We start from the raw sequence: 25,075 nt of genomic DNA, 5'->3' as shown, positions 1-25,075 counted from the left end.
AGCAGTCAACACAGAGCCCGACGCGGGGCTCGAACTCACGGACCGTGAGATCATGACCTGAGCCGAAGTCGGATGCTTAACCGACTGAGCCACCCAGGCGCCCCAAGAGCATGCATTTCTGAGGCCTACGTCAGAGACCGGAAAGAAGAACATTTATTCTTGAGATGATATGTAAATGTTCCAAAGCTTGTTTCTGCGGTAATGAGGGCACAGATAGAAAATTTATCATATGATCAAGTCTTATCAATTGTATTGGTAGCCTAGGCCAGAAATGAAGTATATTATTATAACCAATAATAAGTAGTTCCCACTTAGCACACCAGGATTTGCTGATGTTTAACATTACATTACCAGTGCTACTGGAAGATCAGATTTTGGTTTCTGTCAAAGGGGGGAAGTTTCAAGTCTGAAACACTTAAAATTTCAGTAGGGAAGGCTCCTTCGATCGTTTCTTATTTGCTTCCCCATAGATTTTTCTTCTAGGCTCCAACAGCTTCTACATGTCAGGTGTTATGAATCAGTTGTTAGGGGCCAAATCACGTCCCCCTCAAAATTTCATATCGAATGCCTGACCTTCACACCTCAGAATGTGAACATATTTGGAGAGACAGTCCTTACAGAGGTAATCAAGCTAAAATGAGGTCATGACGGTGGGCCCTAACCGGATATAACTGGTGTCCTCAGAAGAAGAGGGAATTTGAACAGACACACGTAGAGAAAAGACTATGGGAAGACAGGGACAAGACGACCATCTATGAGTCGAAAAAAGAGGCCCGAACAGATCATTCCCACATGACCTTTGGAAAGAAATCAACCCCACAGAAACCTTGATCTCAGACTTCTGGCTTACAGAACCGTGCAAAGATAAATTTCTGTTGTTGAACTCACACAGGCTGAGGTACTTTGTTACACGAGTGCCAGGTAACGCATACATCAGTGAACTGGATATCTCGTTTTCATTTTTGTATAGCTTTCAGAGCGCCCTCATTAGTCACAGAGGTCAAAACGCATGTGAGTTTTTTGGTGTCCTAAACGAGTCGTCCAGAATTTTAAATATGTATCATTTAAGTATGTGACTTTGGTAGTATGAAATACAGGATTTTATGCCCATTGTTAGTTTTGCACACGCTCCCTGCAGTTACCAGTTCGCCCATCTCCATACATGTCTTCCAGATTTCTCTGCTGCCTGATTCCTCTCGCCCCCATGTACCCAGTGCTCTGACTCTAGCAGCAGCAAAGGTCAGACCTGAAGAGGTGCCCCCAAACTTCTTTTTAGAAAGAAGCCTGCACAGCAGCTTAACTTAATGCTTTTGTGTGTCTGGGTAAAGATCTGAAAATAGGTGTTTCTATTAATGATAATAATAATCGAAAGCCTTGCACGAGCCAATGAATATGGCAACCTACAGTCAACTGCTCCGGGTCTCGTCTCCTGTGTGCCTGAGAAGTGGGACACTGGGAACATCTTTACCTGCTTTTTGCTCTTAGCATTTCTGATGAGCTCTTGTACAAATTTTGTTTACCCCTCTGGGAAAAGCCTTTCCTTTTGCCTTTTCCCTGCCTCCTGTGCCGAGGAACAGCCAGACGGCTTTGATTTCCCTGCGGGTTCCCAGAGGCCTTGCATCCGCGCAAAGCCGGCTGGAGTCACTGAGTGTGGGAAGTGGCCTCACTGATTACCGGACAGCAGTGCCTCAGATCCTTGTGCTGAGACACCAGCGTCACTGTGACTCACAGGGACAAGGAGGCAATCCTGAATCCAGCTCGGGGTCCGGCCTGGGAGGCCGCTGGCTAACGGGCTCCACTGGACTGCTAGGTCTAACTCTAGAGGAAGGGAGCCCCTTTGGAGGACCCCAGCCTGTGAAATGGAGCACAAAGCTCGTTCTTTGCTTAAGCGCACTTACTACACAGAGACAGGCTTGAGCCAAAAACTACCTAACAGGACTCAATCATAAATGACCCCAAACATGCTTCTGGTAATGTTGTAGGGTTCCCGTAGAAACACACTCCAAAATTACTAGTTTCGTTCAGAATATCCCAAGAGATGCCAGAGGGAGCACTCAGATGGGAAGCTCTACTATGACAGAACTCGGCCAAAGGACTGAGTTCAAGTTCAAACCTGACCCCTCACGGGCTGGGAGACCTGCTGCAAATTGCCACCTTAGCGCCCCGTTTGTAAAATGCGAGAACTCTCTGGGGCTGCTGCGGGGATGAAGTGAGACATGGCACACCAAGAGCTCAGCGCAATGCCCGTCGCCTTATAAATACTTAATAAATAGGAACTAGTTTTAAGTTGCTCAAAAACGTTGATGACGAAAGCCACAACTTAAAACACGAAGCAGAAGTTCTGAGTCCAGAAGTTAGAAGGGAGAAATGTAAAAAAAAAAAAGCTTCAGGGGCGTAAAAAAAAAGAAGGTCCCTCAACCCAGTAACTAATTTGTGTGAACAGTTCTATTATTCACCCTTCCTTAATACTAATTATTATATAGCTGTTTTGTGTGTGCACAACTAATGAGGCTGTGTGCGGAGTTTACCAAGGGAGATGAAACCAGACCCACAGTGTGAAATACACCCTGCAAATATTTATAGTTCCTAGTTCTCCCACCTGTCCCAGCAATAAAGACGAAAATTTCTTCCATAAGGAAGGGAGTAAACCATCTCCATGACTCCTCTTCCAGGTGCGTGAACTGTGCCTCGACAGTGATTTCTCTACCCTTGAAGGGAGTGAATAAATGATGTGAGCCAGACCAGGACAATGCAGCATTGATTCATTCCTTCAAATCAGCACTATTCACTGAATTCCTCTCATGGACTAGGAACTATGAGACGTAGCCCCTTAAAAGGTGGATGAGATGTGGCTCCTGCCCTCAAGAGGCTCAGCGTCGAGAGAGGCAAAGACTCACTCACTACAGAGGAACGGTCTTACCCGAGGAGCCAGTCCTGCAGGCAGGCAACAACCTAATGCTTGGGAAGGGAAGTCTAGCAAATGTTCACACTGATCTCTCTTCTAGTCCTTGAATAAAACAAGCTCTTTTTGGCCCCAGGGACTTTGCACTTGCCCTTGTTTTATCTAGAAACTAGCAAGGCTAGCTCCTGCTCTATATTCAAGACCAAGTTCAAAAACTTACCTCTCCAAGAAGCTTTCCCTGGTTTCTCTACCACTTGGTTCTTTAGTTAAGACCGTTTACTCCAATATGTAGTCATTATTTTAGCTCTGAATTGTTTTTGTCACTATTGCCTACCCTCCACCACCACTGGAACCTAATAATAGGAGAGGAGGAAACTTGATTAATATCACCAGCACCTGACATATGGCCTGCTCCATTGCAGGCTCTTTATAGCTCTTATAAATAAATGAATAAGAGGAAATAATGCCAGAGGACTGTATACTTCTCTCTTTCATAACATCTGTCACTCTCGGCAGTACCTTAGGATTTATCCTTCTGCTTTTCCCACCACACTATGGGTCCACATAGGTCACTAGCTTATCCCTGGTGCTAACTCGAGCGCATAGTACCCACTCAATAAATACTTGCCAAATGAACACGCCAGATTTTACAGAATGAAATGTATGAAGTACAGAAGGAGAGGAGGTTTCAGGTTTCTCAAACCACAGGTGCAGAGAGGTTGATATGTAAGAATGCATGGGCCACTCAGCCGTCCCTCTCCAGGGCGTGGAGTGACTTGGGTGGATATTATGGGCAATGTCTGGAGCAGGGATCAGGCAAGAGGGAAGCCAGATGATGCCTGTGCAAGATGTCTTGCGAAAGACCCAGGATCTGAGTCTGTTGCTGATGGAAAGCTATGATAAAAGAGGGATTTGGGGACTGGGTCTGAAATTCATTCCTTCTTAGATAAGGAACCGAGGTACCTGTATGGAGGAGATACAGGAAAAGGGGTTGTTGCGCATAATGCTGGAGGTCTAGAGGCAGGACTGCCTTGTTTTTAAGCCTGGCCCCTCTGCTTATTGGCTGTACAACCTCACGCTAAGCATCTAACGTCTCTGTACTCAGTTTCCTCATATGTAATATTAGGAATGACGATAGTAACTATTTCACAGAATTTCTGTGATTATTCAATGACACAAGGTATATGCAATGTACTAACATGTATTCAAAACATATCAGTCTCCCCAAAAATATTAATTATAATTACTACTGCTGTTATCACCATAGTTCTTTTGCCCAGAAAGGTAGTGAGGGAAACACCCACCTCAAGAATTTCATTTGGAAGGAAGGAAACAGTCTTAAAATCACTGCACATTTATTCAGCATTTTTACATCTTCCTGTCATTAATTGAGGTATTCATTGTAGACTCTCATTTACAGAAGACAAAACTGTTCTTCTAATAAGAAAGGGGCAGGATTAGACTTTCTCCCTTCAATGACAGTATCATGAATGGGAAATACAGATGTTGACAGACTCTTCCACAGCAGAATAAAGAAGAAATCAAACCTTAAGACCTAACCACATCAGAGTGTTTCCCTCTGATCCACAAGAACAAAATCCCTGCAAAGTTCCCCAGGCTTCTCTTTCTGGAAAAATGCAAGGGCAGCAACCACGAGCCCTGTCAGGGTCTCAGGAAGAAGGGAGCGGGTCCCAGACTCCCTTTCACCTCTCTTGACATAGCACAGAGTCTCTCAGCCGAGCAAAACTCATCCACAGAGTGCGGGCATGTTCATTGCTAAGGGATGTCGGAGCCCAGAATCCAGAAGGAATTGTTGGGAGTTTCAGTAACAGAAAAATCTATTTAGCATTGGGGGAGTTGAGAACGCTGGGAATATCCCTTTACTGAGCCCCTTTCAATCGTCTGCCAAGTGCTATGCCCTGCACACAGCTGAGTCTTGCACTTAAACAGTTGCCGTTCTTTTGATCTTTAAAGACAAATTGTCAGACCTAAGAGAGAGCCAGGCAACTGTCCAAAAAAAGAGGAGCGAGATGGCAAAACTTTTAGAAATAGCTAGGAAGGAAAAAAAAGGAACTGGGGTTCTCATGAGCAGGGGAATTTAAGGAGGATCTGGTAACAGCAGAGCATGAACTGGTGGACAGGACAGCAGGAGGACTGACATTGTTCCCTGACCAACCTGTAGCACAGACACCCGCTCATGTGCTCCCACCTCTGCCTGTCCCACAGTACCCTTCTGCCAGGCAAACTTGGAGGCTGACACAAATGTCATCTGGCCTGTCAATATAAAAAAAAAAAGGGTTCACAATACCCCCATTTTTTTTTTGAGAGACAGAGAATCCCAAGCAGGGCTTGGATCCCAACATTGGGCTCAATCCCACGAACCATGAAATCATGACCCAAATGGACAGACGCTTAGCTGAGTCACCCAGGTACCCCACAATATCCTTTATTCACGTGTCTTGTTTAAATAGGAACAGCTAATAATTTCCATTTCAACAGGTCAAGATTCTAGAATGTTCTAAGATAATCACTAGGCCACATCAGCTGCAGCAGTCCCTAGGAAAATCTCAGCTTGTATGAAAGCCTTCTGCACAAGCCCCTACTCAGCCTCAGCTTAGCCTCTGCACTCCAGTGATAACCACCAGAAGCCTACTCCACTGGGCTGCACCTGCTCACACAGACAGGTCTGCCCATAGGGCCACAGCTCTCTCACAGGTGGCCACCTTCTAATTCTATAGTAAGCCCGTTCTCCAAGGGGACTACTGAGAAACACTGTGGTTTAGAGACAGGTTATTTGCCCTCTGAAGGCTTCTCTGCTCTGATCAGGTAAGCAGCACTGTCAGCACAGACTGGCCATGGTTCCTACTTTTTTATTACTTGTCCATAGCTCAGTCATCCCCGCAGATTTTGTTCAAACTGAAAAGAGTGTAATGACTCGACAAAAAACACCTCCTGGTGGTTCCGACAAGGAGAGACCCAACTCTCTTTACACCAATAGAGGATACTCTTAGCAACTTCTCCAAGAAATGTCATCAATACGAGTAAGGGTTAGGTTCGGTTTGGTCGCGTACTTCAACACATTCCAACATTCCCGCACACTCCCTGGCCGACTGCTCACTCAATACCAACTCAAGACCCCTTCAGCTGCTCTTCTCACACTTACAGGCAGAGTTCTGAAAGTTAAAGACATATTTCCCAGAGTCCCTTGCAGGAGGATTTTATATGTGGCCCAGTTTCCATCAAGCAGGCACGTTTTGAGTCTTAGAGGTAGCGGTCAGCAACCAGAAAAAAAGGGGCCAAATGTGGGGAGATTGGGTATTTGGGCAAGAAAGGAGCAGACGTACCTAGTTTTGAGGGCACAGGTATGGTGTTTCCAGTGTTCAGTTCTTAGCACATGTGCTGAACTGTGGGTAATTTTAGCAGCAGGGTTTCTGCTACATCAGTCACGTTTGGCATGATTAGACATTTCTCTTAGTTCTGTTGCCTTCTGCTGTAATATTATTGGATCCAACTCAAATCTTCTGGCCCTTCTGGAAATTCTAGTGAGCTATATAATACCCTTGAATAACCCCCTTTCTGCTTAACTAGCTACAGTAGTGATCTTGCTGCAGCTAAAAACCCTCACAGATACAGGGTTTCTTGAATTAGTAATTGTAATTAATATTCTCAACCTCTTTTCCTAAGAAATTAAAATCTCAAGTGCCCAGCACAATAGCTCGCCAATTTATCCCTGGCCGATTCTGACCGCAATTCAGAAGATTCCAGTTATAATCTTTCACTCAGTGACCTCCCCAGAGCAGTCCTGTCCCCATCCCCAAGAAAGCTATATTCTAGTCATGCACCTTTCAATTCTTATGTCTACACAAGAATATCGATATTCTCTCTCCTTCTGGGTATAAAATACAGAAGTGGATGACGAAAACCTCTCCTCGGATTAAGTGGGGCTCCAACACAAGAGAATCTTTTGATAAGAGTTTCTAACTTCATATCTAGTATCACTGAAATTGTCCCAAGGCCAGAGTGTGGAGTTTGTATGATACTGACATAGCAAAAGGAAGAACCACTTCTATCCAATAGACTGGAGTGTGGTGAATTTTAAGGCAATTTTTAACCAAACCAAGTGGGATATTTAGTAATTTCCTAGAGTTCAAGGTACCACTTCTCGATGTTAAGGGCCCTCTCTCCCCAGCAAGTCTTCTAAATTTTTGGCCTTATTAGGAATCAACTCACAACAATACCCTCCAGTTTCCTCAGTTTAATGCCTCGTAATCACAGCCTTACCAATACCTTTATGTTCCATTCTGAAATTTAAAGAACATGTTTTCCACACTGAAAGTCACGCAGTTTGCATATTAAGCCACTACCATTTTCCAAAACAGAAGAGGACAGAAATCCAACCAACAAGTTTTATGAAACAAACAGATTTTTTAAAAAAGCAGACAGGGGCTCCTGGGTGGCTTAGTCAGTTAAGCGTCTGACTTTGGCTCAGGTCACGATCTCATGGTTCGTGGGTTCAAGCCCTGGCATCGGGCTCTGTGCTGACAGTTCAGAGCCTGGAGCCCCTCCTCTGCTCGTACTCTGTCTCTGTCCCTCAAAAAATAAATAAATGTTTAAAAAACAATGGGGGAAAAAAAAGCAGACAAAAGACCAGAACCCGATGATGTGTTTGATGAGAAAGACAGTGGTGGGAAAAAAGTACTTTCTGGCTATGAGTTCAGTGACCAGGCTACAAAGGAGGAAAATAGAGTCACAAAAGAAGGAAACAAGGAGCTGATTCTATTCCTAAACAACAGAGTGGATTTAGAAGAATCACTGATGTTTTCTGTCCTCACTTATTCTATCAGGGTTACATCAGATGACAGACAAGGTAATGATCCTAGACACTGGGATTTATCTAACGTGACCAAAGTTTCATGAATTTATAATACCCAGGGGAAGCATGGTGCAGTTGAAAAGGCACTGGGTCTTTGGTGTCAGTCTGACTTTAAATTTGAATCACCACTTAGAAGCTGTGAAACGTGAGGCAAGTGGCTTAACCTCTCTGGGCGTGTGCGTTCTCAGATCTGAAGTAGGATAAATACAATGCACTGCACAGAACAGCTTTGAAGCTGAAATGAGAAGTGCCTATCACAGTCCCTGACTCAAAATGAGTGGGTTCGCTATCTCCCTCTTTCCTGTTCATGTCCTGAGCTAAAATAGCAGGAAGCCCTGATGGGTTATTCTTTCCTCAAGAAAGGAAGAACATAATTTATAATTGTATAACTTAATGAAAATATCACGTAAATAACTTTACTGCAGCTTCCATATTTTTAAGTTTAATGTGTGAAACCTTTTTTTTTCTTCTAGCATTTATCTGTTATACATGCATTTAATCAGCACCTATTATGTCCTACCCCTTGTTCTAGGCAAAAGGGATACAGTGGAGAACAAAACCGGTCAGGTCCCTGTCCTCCTGAAAGTTATACTCTGGTAGATGTGTACCAGAACAGTTACAGAAATAATGTTCTAGAGAGCCCAGTCATTTCTCTGACATCAGCCGTAACAACATTTTTCTAGATACGTCTCCGGAGGCAAGGGACACAAAAGCAAAAATACACTAGTGGGACGACATCAAAATGAAAAGCTTTTGCACAGTAAAGAAAGCAGTCAACAAGACTAAAAGACAACCCACTGAATGGCAGAAGATATTTGTCAATGACATATCCAATAAAGGGTTAGTATCCAAAAAGGAACTTACCAACTCAACACCCAAAAAACAAATAATCCAATTAAAAATGGATAGAACCCATGAACAAACATGTCTCCAAAGAAGACATACAAATGGCCAACAGACACATGAAGAATGCTCAACACCACTCATCTTCGGGGAAGTGCAAATCAAAACCACAATGAGTCATCATCACCTCACACCTGTCAGAATGGCTAAAATCAAAAACACAAGAAATAACAAGTGTTGGCGAGGACGTGAAGAAGGAACCCTTTTGCACTCTTGGTGGGAATGCAAACTGGTGCAGCCACTGTGGAAAACAATATGGAGATTCCTCAAAAACTTACAATTACCCTTTGATCCAGTAATTACACTACTAGGTATTTACCCAGAGTACAAAAACACTGGTTTAAAGGGATATACGCACCCCTACGTGTATATAGTAGCATTATCTACAATAACCAAGATATGGAAGCAAACCAATGTCCATCGATTGATGAGTAGATAAAAAAAAAAGAGGTGGTGAATATACATAGGGGATTATTTTTCAGCCATAAAAAAAGAATGGAATCTTGCTATTTGCAAGATGGAGCCAGAGAGCATTATGCTAAGCAAAAGAAGTCAGAGAAAAGACAAATGCCATATGATTTCACTTATATGTGGACTTTAAGAAAACAAGCAAAGAAACAAAAGACACAAACCAAAAACCACTCTGAAATGTAGGCAACAAACTGGTGGTTACCAGAGAGGAAGGTGGGGGTGGGGGGGTGTGGGGAAGGTGACACAGGCCATGGGGATTAAGGAGTGCGATTACATGAGCATTGGCTAATGTATGGAAGTGTTGAATCACTATACGGTACACCCGAAACTAACAGAACATGGTATATTAACTGAACTGGAATCAAAATTATAGGAAGAAGAAATCATGCTCTAGCACGTGTATTCTTCCATTTGCGAGTCACCTTTGCACATCAGTGTTGGGCTTTACATAGTACTGTGAAATATATAACTCACTCAGGCTAATCCCATTTTCAATTAATCATATAGCTTAATTTTTGATAGGTCAACAAATTAAATGTTTACCAACTTGAAATATTTTCACCGCCAGTTTTCAAAGTGAAAGCCTGATCCAAACTTTTAACCTTCATTAGGTATCACTGGATGAGAAAATGTAAAAGGTCAACTATCCACCAGCCAAAAGAAGTCCTCACCTAGTGAATTACCAAATGTCCTGAAGGGTCTTTGTGAATCATGTCCCCACTTTGTCCGATTTATTCCAAACTTTTCAACATTTTCCATATCTACCCAGCACCCCCCACCACCACCACCTACCACCTAATCCTTCTCTCATTTTTTCTTCCCCTGTTTATTAAACTGAAGTTTCTCTCACCCAGAGGAAAAAACAAAAACAGATTGTGTACATGCCTATGTGTGGTCTCTATGAACTTCATATTAGCGCGGTATTTCTACATTGGGGCTGATAATGAAATCTTTTTAGGAACATCTTAATTTTCAAAGGTAGTGATGCTGATCTGGTTGGTCTGGGTTATGCCTGGGCACTGGGATTTTTAAAAGTTCTCAGAGAAAATTCTAATGCTTAGGCCAGATGGAGAACCACTGTGGTATAGTATGGAGACTTCTTTAATTCCTTTTCCTTCCCACTCTCTACTTATGCTGAGTATTTGGGTTCTCTGGCTTTTTTTTTTTAATGCTTACTTATTTTTGAGACAGAGAGAGGGAGAGAGCATGAACAGGGGAGGGCAGAAAGAGAGAGAGGGAGACAGAGAATCTGAAGCAGGCTCCAGACTCTGAGCTGTCAGCACAGAGCCTGACATGGGGCTCCAACTCATGAAGTGTGAGATCATGACCTGAGCGGAAGTTGGACACTTAAGCGCCTGAGCCACCTAGGCGCCCCTCTCTGACTGGCCTACAAATAAATTAATTTGAAAACTGTATCTCTGAGTTGTTCTGGTTTTGGAAATGTCTCACTGGATAGATATGGCCACCAATTTTCATCAGATCTGTGTAGTTGTCTCCAGACAAGCAACACTTACAAAGTTGGCACCCACACTCGGACACTGACTCCAGCCCCACATCATGCCTTTCACCGCGACCAGCAGATTCCCATGATCTGGAAAGGGGGCATCCTGAATCCTAGATTCCAGCCACCCCGCAGTTGTGGGTAACCATGTCCATGGACAACTCCATCAGAGACCAAAGGCCTATAACATGAGTCCTTTCTGCCTATTAGCAGCTAGCTAGTCAATCCTGACTTCCGGAGGCATTTTTTCTTCTATTTTCATTTATGAGGGTTTTGTGTTCATTTTTCTGAGTGTCTCCTTGCATTTAATCTGACCAGTGTGTATCTGCAGGTCCATTTAGAGCTCAAATGTGGGCAGAGGCCAAGGAGACAGTTGAGAGTTCCCTGAGACATGCTGTGTTTATTTGTGAAGGCTGCCATGCCTCGTACCACCGAGTGGGTGGCTTCAACAAGAGAATTTTCTCAGAGTTCTACAGGCCAGAGGTCGGAGATCGACTGTCAGCAGTGTTCATTTATTCCGAGACGTGTCTCGTTGGCTCGTAGATGGCCATCTCTTCCCTATGTCTTTGTATGGTTTTCCCTCTGTATGTGTCTGTATCCTAATCTCCTTTTTCTGTATGCCAGATTGGGCTGGGGCCCACTCATACATCTCCATTTAACTTTACCTCTTTAAAGGCCTGGTCTCCTAACACAGTCACATTCTGGGGTACTGAGGGTTAGAACGTGAACATTTGAATTGACGAGGGAGGGGCATAGCTCAGCCCATAGTGAAATGAGAGTTTAACACCTCCTTGTCCCCCCTCAGCTGGGATTCTATTTGTACGAAACCACGCCTGGGATATTTGTTTTGGTTTACTTTCCCTGGCATGGGAGCAGAGTGTAACTTTCTGGGAGCAAACAGGAAGACGGTTCTACATAATTTAAAAATTCCATGATAAATGTAAGGTGGTAAACATCCAACTAAAAAAAATATAAAGGCTCTGAACGAAGGATAAGAAATATAGGACCTATCAACTTATGCAGCAGAGAAAGGAAAAATGTAAAATAAAGTAGCTGACTTCATGAAAACTCTGTATGTTGCATAATCTAGGAGAGATCTGATTTTAAATTTTCTGCTTCATGATCTTCATAAATGTGTTCATACTTGTCAGGAGGCAGCCCCAGTTTAGGGCTTGGAATATATAGTCACCATATGACAACTGTCTTAATTGGCCCATTCTGCTAAGTTGTTGATTTGTGCTGGGAGCCTGTTCCCATCCCAGCCCCCACTCCCCTTCTGTGCAAAGGACTCCAATTTGAACTCAGCTGCCTCCTGAAAAGCACTGGCGTGACGCTCCAAATACAGCGTGTTTTCAATCTCTCTACGAAGGTAATTCGCCTAAGATCCCCCTTTCGAAAATCGGAGTTTCCACATCTGAGGATCCTGCCGGAGTCTATCAGTGTGTGCCTATGACAAGTAGGGCATGACAACAGGGACCTACCTTGAGGTTTGGGCTTAGTCAGCTTGCCACAGGGCTTGGAGATAGTGACTGTCTTCTGGCAGTCGGCATTGTGGAGGGCTCGCTTCAGACTTCCGGTCCTGGTCTTCAAGGCGGTATTCAGGTCACATTCTCCCCAGGCCTGGAACTGGTATTTGCACTCCGCTAAAGGCAGGGTAGGACCAAACAGAAATCTTTGAGCTCCTCTAGGAGTGCCAGAGAAGTAGGCACACTTGTTTTTCACTTTCTGCAGTGAGAGGATTATAGATTCACATGCAGTTGTAAGAAGTAATATAGAAAGATCCCTAGATCCTTCAGCCAATTTCCCTCAATTGTGATGATCTTACATAACCAGAGCCCGCTGGCGCAACCAGGAAATGAACAGGGATACATTCCACAAAAGTTATTCAGGCCCTGCCAACTTCACGCGCACTCATTTGTGTATATGCATGTGTGCACACATTTAGTTCCCTGCGACTTGGCCACATGTGCAGATGAGTGAATATCAATACCATTAACATACAAAAGATCTCCAACACAGGAGTCCTTCGGGTGAAACCTTTCCTAGCCTTAGCCTAGGCATCTTCCTCCCTTCTCGATCTCCTTAACCCCTGGCAATCACTCATCCATTCTCCATCTCTATAATTTTGTCATGTTAAGAACGTTACATAGGGGCGCCTGGGTGGCTCAGTTGGTTGAGCGTCCGACTTGATTTCGGCTCAGGTCATGTTCCCAGGGTTGTAGGATCGAGCCTCCTGTCAGACTCTGCACTGAGCATGGAGCCCGCTTAAAATTTCCTCTCTCCCCCTCCTCCCCTCTGCCCTGCCTCTCACTCTAAACAAACAAACAAACACATGTTATGTAAATAGAATCATACAGTAGGTAACCTTTTGAGATTGGCTTTTTTCACGCAGCATAATTTCCTGGGTGTCCATCCAAGTTGTGTGTTTCAACAGTGAGTTTCTCTTTATTGCCGGGTAGTATCCCATGGTGGGATGGGAATGTATTACGGTTTCAGCACTCACCCACTGAAGGAAATCTGGGTTGTTTCCAGGTTTTAGCTGTCATAAATAAAGCTGCTCTTTACTATCCGTGTACAGAGTTTTATAGCAATGGAAGTTTTCATTCTTCTAGGGTAAATGGCCAAAAGTGAAGCCTGCATTGTATGGTAAACAGATGTTTGGTCTTACAACAAGACTGCCATCCTCTTTTTTTTTTTTTTTTTTAATGTGGCTATACCGTTTTACATTTCCATCGGCAAAGTATGAGTGATCTAGTTTCCCTACATCCTCTCTAGCCTTTGGTGTTATTTGTAATTTTAGTTATTCTGATGGATGCGTAGTATACAGTGACATCTCACTGGTTTTCACTTCCTTTTCCCTAACAGGGAAAAGAAGTTCAACACTTTTTTCAGTTGTTTATTTGCCACCTGTATTTTGCCTATGGTAAAATGTTTGTCCCTATCTTTTACCCACCTTCTAATTGGATTCTTAGTTTTGAGAGTTCTTTATAAAGTCTAGGTATACGTTCTTTAAGACATACTTTTAAAAACTTTCCGTAGGGTCTTTAGGGGACCCATGTATATGTAAGACCAAATGTATCTGAATTTCACAGTGCCCTTATAGAAGTTACCACCATTCATAAAAAGTACCCCAAAGGTTATAGAGAAAGAAAAAAAATACAGTGAGCATACCCATTGTCCTTCTTCACTGACTTACAGGTCAGAATACATTTCCGCAAACAGTAAGAACAACTGGGGCATTGTGAACTACCATGGCCAAGAGAGACAGAAAGTCTGGAATGTGGAAGAAACAGGTAATCTGGATGTTCAATAGTGGGTTTAAAAGTTGGAAGTGTTGGGGTGCCTCAGTCAGTTGAGCATCCGACTCTTGATTTTGGCTCAGGTCACGATCTCAGGGTCATGGGATTGAGCCCTGCTTTAGCACCGTGCTGAGCTTGGGGCCTGCTTAAGTGTCTCTCTCTCTCTCTGTCCTCTCTCCCTCCTGCCCCTCTCCCCTGCTCATGATCTCTAAAACAAACAAACAAACAAAAAAGGTTGGAAGTATTGAAGGACTCCTTCCCAAATAGGCAGATGAGGCTAGCAGGAGCATGGCAATAGTCAATGAGAGAAAAGTCTGTGAAAAGTGGCTATAAACAGTCTTGCTGGAATTGAGAAGTCAGTCTATTAATCACTGTGGATGGTGGAGAAAGATGGAAACGGAGAGGAGGCCTGAAAGTCACAGAAAGTGGTCTGGAGAAGGAAGAGAATAAACAAGAGAAGTGGGAAGGAAGGAAAAAAGAATGAGAAATCAAAGAAGAAGAGGAAAGAAGAGAGATCGATGCACCCTTAGGAGGGGTCAAGGGTATATAGTTTACGTCCTGACTGGTACAGCAGTGGTTCTTGATCTGGGACTGTTTTGACCCCAAGGGTCATCTGGCAATACCTGAGACATTTTTAGTTGTCACAGGTGATGGAGGTGGGGAGTGCTACTCGAAATAAATAAATAAATAAATAAATAAATAGCAGTCAACCTCAAAAAAAAAAAAAAACCCAAAAAATATCTGAGGGAAAAAATGCAAGCATTATCGCAGAGCATATGATTTAACCAACAGGACAACAGGAGCGGGACTTACCTCCAAATTGCTTTTTCCAGTTGCAGGGGATCTTACATCTCTGGGTCTTCATGGTTTGCTTACACTCAGCTCCAGTCCGGGTGCCCTCTCGGGTGCCCAGCCCACAGTCCCCGCTGGTGGGCACACACACACTCCACTGCCATTCTCCACAGTCAGACTTCTTCACTTTTTTTTCTGGAAGGAAGGAAGGAAGGAAGGAAGGAAGGAAGGAAGGAAGGAAGGGAGGGAGGGAGGGAGGGAGGGAGGGAGGAAGGAAGGAAGGAAGGAAGAACAGTCAACACCTGGAAAACCCTGATTCCTCTAACAAAGCTCATTCCAGGGCGTGAGGTTGTGAGGTCTGTGCTTTCTACCTCCTTCTTCGCTGTCCAGTAAATACTGGCAACTTGATACATCTTAGCCAGATGATTGGCTCAACGAATGATCCAGAGAAGGGACAAGGAAAACTGAAGGAGACAGAACGTTAACTGAACTCTTACCATGTGCTAGGGACTGTGCAAGTGATTTAATGACAGCTCCTTTTAGAAGCAAACACTTCTGTAAAGGATGGTCAAAAACAGCGAAACGAAAAAATCAGGAAACATTCTGTTAGAAGTAATGGCTGTCAGATTAGCCATTTGTAAGGCTAGTCAATGACTTGTAAGGCAAGTCAATGTTCCTTTCTCTGTCGTAGAGATGGAATAATGTAAGATGAATGAGGTGGATCACAGACCTAAACAGACTCCCAGCCCTACAGCCTGCTATTTTTGACACTGGAAGTGACATAGAAAAGGTGCTATACTGCTCTGAGCTTCAGTTTCCCCCTTTATTAAGATAACATATAACAAAAATTCCTTGCAGGACTCTTTTTGAGGGAGAGAGGCAACATAAATAAAACACCTACTTGCTGGTCAGTGTTCTGTACAGAGTAGCTACTAATATGATCATTATGTTAATAATCATCATCTATATTTTAAGACTGGTGGAGGGGAGATCGATGGGGGTGGGGGTGTCCCTTAGATTCTTCTAAATACTTGGAAAGAAGGAAGGGAAGGAGGGAAGGAGGACAAAAACCAGGAAGTTGGATCAGATGGATGTTAATCCATAAACAGTTTTGCTTTCGTAACCCTACTGCTTACCTGGCTTCTCTTTCTTCCCCGCTTCAGCCGTGTCCACGGCTGCCAGAATGAAAATGAATGCCAGGAAGGCAGCTGCAAATCTTCGACGCTGCTGCAGGTACTGTTGGGACTGCATTCTAGGAATAAACAGAGACACAGAAGAAGGTGGTGTCAACCTAAGGCAGAGAGAAAGGCTTGTGGAACTCCTTACTGCAGGGCTCCATTTTCCATTTCTAGGATGTTAGATTTTAGGGAGATTTGCATCATTGCTCTTGGGCAAAATTCTATCTTTTCCCTCCGTCAGTCAACGAAGTGTTCTTCTGCAATTAGTCAGGTATCCACTGACAAAAATAACAACCCTTCTCCACGTAAGAACTTCACACCCAATCATTTGCTAAGTACGACTCGAGAATTACGGAAGCCAAAGAATTTTCATGGCATGTTTTTGACTAGACTCCCGCAATGAATCTCGCTGATGGTGACACACGGTAATGCCAGTAACTATAGTCTTCTTCATAACTACGCAGGATTCCTAGAAACAACCATGGTGTTGTAGTCCACGTGGGTAATTTGAATGGACACAACGGATTATCTGTGCCAGTATATGGTTTGCCTTTATCTTTAGATGGGTATGTGTCATAATGAGCAATATCTTATTTTTTAGTTTCCCATGATTATTTCATCATCGCTGTTCCATTATTCATTGGTCTACCAAAGAGTGCAGCACAAGACAGAGGTAGAGCCAGCATACTTTGGTTCATTTCAAACACACTTACAAGCTCACATAGAATCGAAAAGTCATCTAAATTCTAGGATTTAATGAAGGGATTACACTGGTTGTAATTTGAAATTCTCCACATTTGGTATGAATCAAAAATCTCAGAACAACATTAGAAAGGCTCCCCTGGAACTTGAAGTCACTTGTGACAGCCAATTGTCAACATGGTCACCCGTGGTTATTAGTTTTGAGCATTTTGTTTTTCTAGAAGAGTGATTTTTACATTTCTTTGAGTGTGAACAATAAAACCTATACACACACACACACACACACACACACACACACAGAATTGAGATCGTTCTGTTCTGCAATTTCTCATTCAAAATCATCTGTGAGACGATATCCTTGTCAGTGAATCTGTCTCCCTTTCTGTGATATTGGAATGCTACCCTTTATTAGTATTTCTTTTTCAATCGATGACTTGGGACTCTATCATATGCATGAAGCGTATTTCATTTACCAATTCAAATGAACAGTTTGATCATTTGGTCCTTTCACTGACTCTTAACTCCTAATTAGCTACTTGCCATCCTCATCACTTACTAAAATCTAATCCTAGATGCTTTGTTCAGCCTCCTAATGCTAAGTTTGTATAACTATACCTCACTGCTGGTCACTCAGAAACGTTCCTATTGATTCTGAGACTTTTCCTGTGCCTTCCGTTGGGCACAAATGACTTGAAGAGCCAGTCTAGACTTACTGGCTGGCAAGGCTTCCTGGAGTTGATCGCCCTGTGCATCCATACTGCTATACATTATCATATATTTGAATATCACGTAAAGTTGTTAGGTGCAAAGTGAATCAAAGTGGAGGTCTTCTGTTGTTTTCTCCAAAGGCTGTGCGAGAACCTGCTCACAGTGACTTCGCCACTTTGGACGCAGAGAGATTTCACTGGAGTTTTCTTAGAGGGTAAATTAACTTTTACCTTCAGAACTTTTGATGTACTTCTTTCCAATTTGCCTTTATGTTCAACGATAATCTACAGATACCTGAAGCATTTAGACTGTGAATTAGAGTCATGCGAAAATTCAGAAATTCCCACTGAGAAAGCACAGTTCGCGAGTGAGCTTTCTGGCCACACAATGGGCTGATCGTTGTATAGCCTTGTAACACATACAGCAGGAGGAGAGGACAGGAGTCTTAGGAACCCCCTGAAGAACCATGGCCAGCTGGCAGAAATAGAAAGGATGCTTCCTTCCATGACTAACACAGGCAGACAGTTATTAATAGAAAGGTGCTGATACTGGCTAATTGTAACCTTGGCATTCCTAGTTTTACATTGCTAAGTTCTTACTTTTATATTTATTTTCAAAAAGCTTTCTCTTCAGCAGGTTAAATCACTTAATTTCAAGGGCAAAAGTCCCACACAGACCAGAATTTCCTAACTGTAAGATTGTTTTTGAGTCACCAGGGGTCTTAGTTGGCTCACCCGTTGTATGGGCTGAGAGGAAGGAAGGAGAGTTAGGAACCGGATGAGAGCTGCAGACTTAAAATGGAAATGTACCCTCTCTGCTTCTGATATTAATTCAGGACAATTCAGAATCTTAAGAAACGGATAAATGGCGAATCTCAGCTTTCTTAGGTGCACGAAGGAAAAATGCACACAACTCCATGTGTACAGGAAATGACCTGTGTACAGGAAATGTGATCAGCACTAGGTTTGAGTTGGAAAATACCTTTCTTCTTCTCACTTCCCCTCCTCCTCCTGTTTTGCTTACTATGTTGCCTGAGCCTATACTTTGATAGCTTAAATTTTTTCTGGCCAGAGAAAATAAGTAAAGATTATTTAAGAGAGTAAGGGGGTTTAGGAAAGGATTAAAGTGATCCCCAAATTCAAGTGTTCCCAAACAATACCTAATTAGCATGCTGCCGCCTGCTGCTGTAGTCAGTACTTGAGTAATTAGTACATGTATGGCTAACAGTTCCCCTGCTTGTGGTATTTGCACGGCTGATGATTTGTCCTTAGCATCAAGTAAAGGCAAAAGTTCTCCCTGTATATGTTTAACCCCGTCTGCTCTCCAGCAAGGTGCTAGCTGGGCAGAGGCAAGGGCATTGATCATAGTTTTTTTTTTTTTTTTTTTTTTTTGCTCTGGGGGAAATAAAACAATGGAAGGCGGCAGATTGCTAAATCAGCCGTTCTTTTGAATCTTTTCCTTATTTTCACCTTCTCTTACTGCCATCTTTCGTTGGACTTACCCGGACAGATTGAATTTCATAGGGTTTAACGGTAAAGTGAAAGACTGCCATAGAGGGATGGTGATGTCTGGAAATTATTGTTGAGTTAATCTCAATCACTAATACATCTAAAGCTCAGAGATGAAAGGAAATGAAAGTTAAAGAAACCAACTCAAAGGAAAGGTGTTAGTTTATTAAATCCTCAGCTCTTCCCTAGAGAAAGAGCTGATGAGAATGAAAAAGAGGGCTCCTCCTCCATTAGCATTTTAATAGGATCTAGAATTTTAAAAGGCTATCGATGTCTGGTGTCACCACAAGACAAGGATGCTGGAATCTGCCCCTCAGTGACCTGGTTGGAAGGACCAACGTGGGACCTGGAGACAGAAGCTCTGGCTCACACTTCAGCTCCACCACCTAATTTTGGGAATGTTCTCGGGCAAATCCCAACCACTGGAACAACATAGCAACTACTTGAGAGGCTTGCCATGAAAATGCAAGATGTAGACCTAGAGCTAACCCCACAACATTAAGAAATGGCTTATTAGTTGCTCAGTAAAGTTAATTCACCCCTACACTCTTATTACTTACTACAAGGAAATACTTCTAACTTTTTCAACTGAGGGATATGGACATATAGCATTATATTAGTTTTAGATGTGTAACATACTGATTCCCTATTTGTATACATTGCAAAACAGTATTTCTTTTTATTGAGAAATAACAGGTATCACACTTTATCTAATATTATTCAAAAGCAAAAGACCAAAAAACAAAAACAAAAACAAAAACAAGAGACCGATACGATTTGATTAATGTCAACTAAAGACTTGTTCAGCATTATCAGGGCACAAATTCATTCTGCCTTTGGACTTCTTAGGTTAAAATACATTCAAAGACATTTATGCCCCGTAAAATATTTTTTTTTGAAGTTTGTGGAAGTCCAGAGGTTCCATGTTGAGAATTAAGGAACGTGTCAATGAAATTTAACGTGTATGAAATGGGGGGGAGGGGGGTCTCACTTTGTAACTATACTTTATATGCCCTTTGTGCAGAGGAATCATTCCAACCCCCTCTTTTTGTTTCAAACACCTAGGCTAGGGCCCCAACCCACAGGAGCCACACTGTAAACAGTTTGCTGGTGAAAAATATCACCAAAACATGGCATCCAACAGAGGAATTAATATTCATGCTAAACAGATTTCTCAGTCCTCTGTCAAAGCCAGGGGATCTGAGATTTAATGAAGCAATCGGGCTGGAGACAACAGCCAGAATCTAGAGCAGCGTCATACGTACGAGAGTAATCAGTGGATGATTTGTAATGCTTCTGCAGCACATATTATGTATCACTAGACCTTTCTAGACGTTTTGTGATCTATTTGCCTAAGCTCCTGTGACATGGTAATTTTTTGACCTTTTTATTGTAAAATAAAACAGAAGATACAGACAACTACACACAGTATACAACTTAGTGAATTATAAGATAAATTAATTTTCCACTCATACCCAAAGGCTTTCTACCATGTTCCCCGTCCCCACGACGGCCCCGTACCAACGCTAACATACAGTAATTCCATCTTTGCATTTCTTGAGGGTTTTATTCAAGCGAGCTTCCTTAGACACGTCTACTTTTAAAAACTGATGTCTTTTAAATTGCTTTAATTATATAGGATTCTCCTCCAGCCCCTGTTTCCTTTTCTTGCTTTTCACTTTTTACAAGAACTGGGCATTTCAACCTTGTCCATAGGTTGTAGTTTTGGCATCTATCAAGCCGCCCGATCTGTCTTGATGTGAGGATTCAGATGGATTCTAAAAGTATACCTCCTTCCTCTCCCCATTAGCACAGTATTTCATTAAACATTTTGGGACACCTACCTTATGCCAGCCATTGTGCTGTATTCTCAGTATATAACAATGACCAGTGAGAAGCTGTTGCTCGTTCTCACGAAGCCTGCACTCCAAGAAGGTTTACACTGTCAAACAGCCAATTATAGTTCAATATGTTCTGACAAGAACTACAAAATGTTGAGCGAGGTGCCTGGGTGGCTCACTTGAGCACCTGGCTCTTGATTTCGGCTCAGGTCATCATCTCATCATCTGTGAGATCAAGCCCCGCGTCAGGCTCTGCAGCACCAAGCCTCCTGGGATTCTCTCTCCCTCTCTCTCTGCCATGTGTGCGCTCTTTCTCTTTCTCAAAATAAATAAATAAACATTAAAAAAAAAAAAAAAGAACAACAATACATCACGAAGTATAAGGGAAAGACAACTATTTTGCATTTCTCTTTCTTGGGTATAAACTAAAGACAGGGATTCAGTTAAGGCCAAAGACTTAATTTCCCATAAGTTCCCTAAAATCAAACAAAACCACTTACGGTCAGGAATTCTGCTAAGGAGCATTAACTATTAATCATGGTCCCGATGATCTGAATATAAAATTCAATATCTATCTTATTTATCAGAAGGGATTTTAATTTAGTTTCAGGGAGATTGGTTAGTTCATATTAGGAAGATATTCACTTAGATAACAAACATTTATTGTACTATATGCAAGGACCTGTTTTAAGTACTTTATAAATATTGACTAATGTTAATATTAATATTTGAAATGTCACAAATGGTGTATTAATGTACTCAATTATTCACAAACTGTATATAAGAGTTGCATCCTTTGTAGCATGAAGTGTTCCATGTGGGGTGGGGGGGGGGGGAGCGGGGACAATAAGTTAACATGAACTAGAGTGCTGACCGCGTGGTGCTTACATTTAGTGGGCAAAGTCACAGAATAACAAATAAACAGCTAAGTAAATAAATTCATAAATAAGATAATTTCTGACACAGTCAATTTTATGAACAAAGTGAAAAGGTGACAGGACAAAGAGTAAGTTGAAGAGGCAAGGTGGTTACAGATGGCTTCTTCCGTATGACTGAAAAAGAACCAGAGGAATATTGTATCTCTTATTGATAAATATTTTGCCTCATGGCCCCCTCCATAGCACTTTGACTATCCCTTCTTGTCTTCTGACGTGGAATTGTCTTCTTTTCGCCTCCAAGCTTTTATAATTCTTCTGGAATTCAATAATTAGCCATCCACTCCTCCCAGTCGACCTCGTTCCCTCCACTCTGCTACAATCTCTGGATCCGCGTAAGGTCTGACCAACAACCAACAGTTTCTCCCTCCTATTGACTTGCTAGTCATCAGCCCAGTCAAACCTGAAATCTTACAATCTTATAATCTGTATTAATATCTAGTCTCATAATTAAAAAATAAAACCAAATCATAGGGTTTTTTTTAATTTTTAAAGATTTATTTATTTATTCTTGAGAGAGACAGAGCATCAGCAGGGGAGAGGGAGAGAAAGAGAGACAGAATGTGAAGCAGGCTCCAGGCTCTGAGCTGTCATCACAGAGCCCCACATGGGGCTTGAACTCACGAACCACGAGCCCCTGAGCTGAGCCAAAGTCGGATGCTTAACCGACTGAGCCAACCAGGTGCCCCCCAAATCATAGCTTTAAGGAATATTTACCTTTCCCAAGAAAAATAATGACCACTGATTATTTAATTTAAACATGATATCCCATAGTGTTCTTTGCTCATGTGTTCTGACTTGGTAATATAGTAGGAAACCCATTTTGACTAAAACCATGTAGCCCTTTCACCTCTGACTCCTATTAACGTTTACAAGGATGTGTAGGCTTCTTGAAAATGGCTTTCTAGGGGCGCCTGGGTGGCTCAATCAGTTAAACGTCCAACTTCAGCTCAGGTCATGATCTCGCGGTCCATGAGTTCGAGCCCCGCGTCGGGCTCTGTGCTGACAGCTCAGAGCCTGGAGCCTGCTTTGGATTCTGTGTCTTCCTCTCTCTCTCTGACCCTCCCCCGTTCATGCTCGGTCTCTCTCTGTCTCAAAAATAAGCATTAAAAAAAAAAAGAAAATGGCTTTCTACTTCAAATTCAAATCTACATACACAAAAACATTCAGAAATGAGAACGGAAAAAAGAAATCAACTGAAGCAAGTATTCAATGGAAACCAGTTTGGGTACCCTTTACAATATGATAGTGATGTGAAGGTGTGTTTATTCAATTATTTTGTGGAGCCACATGAGTTCAAAAGGGACTCGGGTTGGTTGTGTTATTCCTTTACTGCTTTCATTTGTTACAATCAAAAGTAGCTGGGAGATCGACTTTTAGAATTTTATTTATTTTTTTTTTTAAATTTTTTTTTCCACGTTTTTATTTATTTTTGGGACAGAGAGAGACAGAGCATGAACGGGGGAGGGACAGAGAGAGAGGGAGACACAGAATCGGAAACAGGCTCCAGGCTCTGAGCCATCAGCCCAGAGCCTGACACGGGGCTCGAACTCATGGACCGTGAGATCGTGACCTGGCTGAAGTCGGACGCTTAACCGACTGCGCCACCCAGGCGCCCCTCGACTTTTAGAATTTTAAAATGCTCTAGTTTCCTCTTAATTTTTTTTGTATCTGTTGCAACTTGACACAAAGGAACAAGTAAGAGTTTTACAGTAGGTCAGACCTGAGGCTGAATCCCAACTTGGGCTAGGTAATGAAGCAATACATTTAATTTCTCTGGAACTTATTTTCTTTAGCTGCAGACATGGATATAAAGTCTGTCCCACCATGTTTGAGATTAGTGATTATGCGTGAAAAGTGCCATGTGTCTTTAGCCAGGAACAAGTACTTATAACTCTCTGAACTCAGGAACATTGTATTCCAATCAACTGATCTTTTGCTCATGCTATCCCATTGCAAATGGAAGTTCTTCCCCAAATCTCTCTACCTGGCAAACTCTTATCACCTCCCAAGGTTTAGCATAAGGGATTTCACCTTCAATGAAGACTTCATTGAGGCGACATTATCTTCTTTAACGTTGGAGTTTCCTGTGCTACGTCCATTCCGTAGACTCTACTCATTTGCACCCCCCGAATATAGCGGCATATTACCGACTCTATAAACTATAGCATATAAAACTGAAAAAATTGCATGTGCCCACTACACCATTATATTTAGTAACCATTTTTAAGGCCTTTGATTTCTCTTCTTTTGTTACCATTACTAGCCACTGACTCTCTCTTATAGTTATTTCTTTCTTAAAAAAACAAAACAACGTAAAAACATACATTATAGTTGTAACACATAGAGCCAAGTAGAGAATAAAAAACTGTCCTGAAAGGCAGACACTAAGAAGTCAACAGGGGTTCCTAAGGTTCCTAACTAGCTAGTTGACTGGCTCCCAAACACCAGCCAGGAAGTAAATTCTCATCTTCAGAAAGCTGCCAACAATACAAGCCATGAGCCTTTTGAGGTCCTATTAGAAACCACAATGAGATACCACCTCACACCTGCCAGAATGGCTAAAATTAACAACTTAGGAAACAACAGATATTGGCAAGGATGAGGAGAGAAGGGAACCCTTTTGTACTGTTGGTGGGAATGCAAACTGGTGCAGCCACTGTGGAAAACAGTATGGAGGTTCCTCAAAAAAATTACAAATAGAACCACCCTATGACCCAGTAACTGAACTACTAGGTATTTATCCAAAGGATATAAAATGCTGACTTGAAGGGTCACATGCACCCCAGTGTTTATAGCAGTGCCTATCGACAATAGCCAAATTATGGAAAGAACCCAAATGTCCGCTGACTGATGAATGGATAAAGATGTGTATATATATATGTGTGTGTGTGTATGTGTATATATACATATACAATGGAGTACTACTGGGTGATGAAAAAGAATGAAATCTTGCCTTTTGCAACATCATGGATGGAACTAGAGGGTATTATGTTAACTGAAATAAGTCAGTCAGAGAAAGATACATGATTTCACTCATATGTGGAATTGGAGAAACACAACAGGTGAACTTAGGGGAAGGGAAGGAAAATAAGGTAAAAACAGAGAGGGAGACAAACCATAAGAAACTCTTAAATACAGAAAACTGAGGGTTGATGGGGGTGGGGAAAGTGGGTGATGGGCATTAAGGAGGGCCCTTGTTGGGATTGAGCCCTGGGTGTTACATGTAAGTGATGAATCACTAAATTCTACGTCTGAAACCAATACTACACTGTATGCTAACTTGAATTCAATTTTTGAAAAAATCACATTGAAGACTGGAAGTGGGAAAGCAGAGACAAACGGAAAGTCATCCCCGGGGACGTGCTGAGTGCTATCTAGATGCAAGGGTAACTAAAATACATTTTAATTCAGGTATTTTTTTTAAAGAGCTAAAGACCCTTGATTTTGGAGTTCATTATT

General features: G+C 42.3%; 1 protein-coding gene across 2 annotated transcripts in view; it reads right to left on the bottom strand.

Moving 5' to 3' along the window:
- PTN (pleiotrophin) overlaps positions 1-25,075 on the bottom strand; it is a 100,772-nt gene that overhangs the window by 8,915 nt on the left and 66,782 nt on the right. For both annotated transcript variants that reach the window (XM_058724169.1, XM_058724168.1), the window contains 3 exons: positions 15,878-15,993; positions 14,763-14,936; positions 12,132-12,293 (listed from right to left, as the gene is read on the bottom strand). In XM_058724169.1, the coding sequence (XP_058580152.1) occupies positions 12,132-12,293; positions 14,763-14,936; positions 15,878-15,992 (451 nt within the window). In that variant the 5' untranslated portion in view covers position 15,993. Of the gene's footprint in view, positions 1-12,131; positions 12,294-14,762; positions 14,937-15,877; positions 15,994-25,075 lie in introns of those variants that run through there.

Source organism: Neofelis nebulosa, chromosome 4, assembly GCF_028018385.1.
Source record: "Neofelis nebulosa isolate mNeoNeb1 chromosome 4, mNeoNeb1.pri, whole genome shotgun sequence".
Classification (NCBI taxonomy): Eukaryota; Metazoa; Chordata; class Mammalia; order Carnivora; family Felidae; genus Neofelis; species Neofelis nebulosa.
This window is presented reverse-complemented; position numbering and strand designations above follow the sequence as displayed.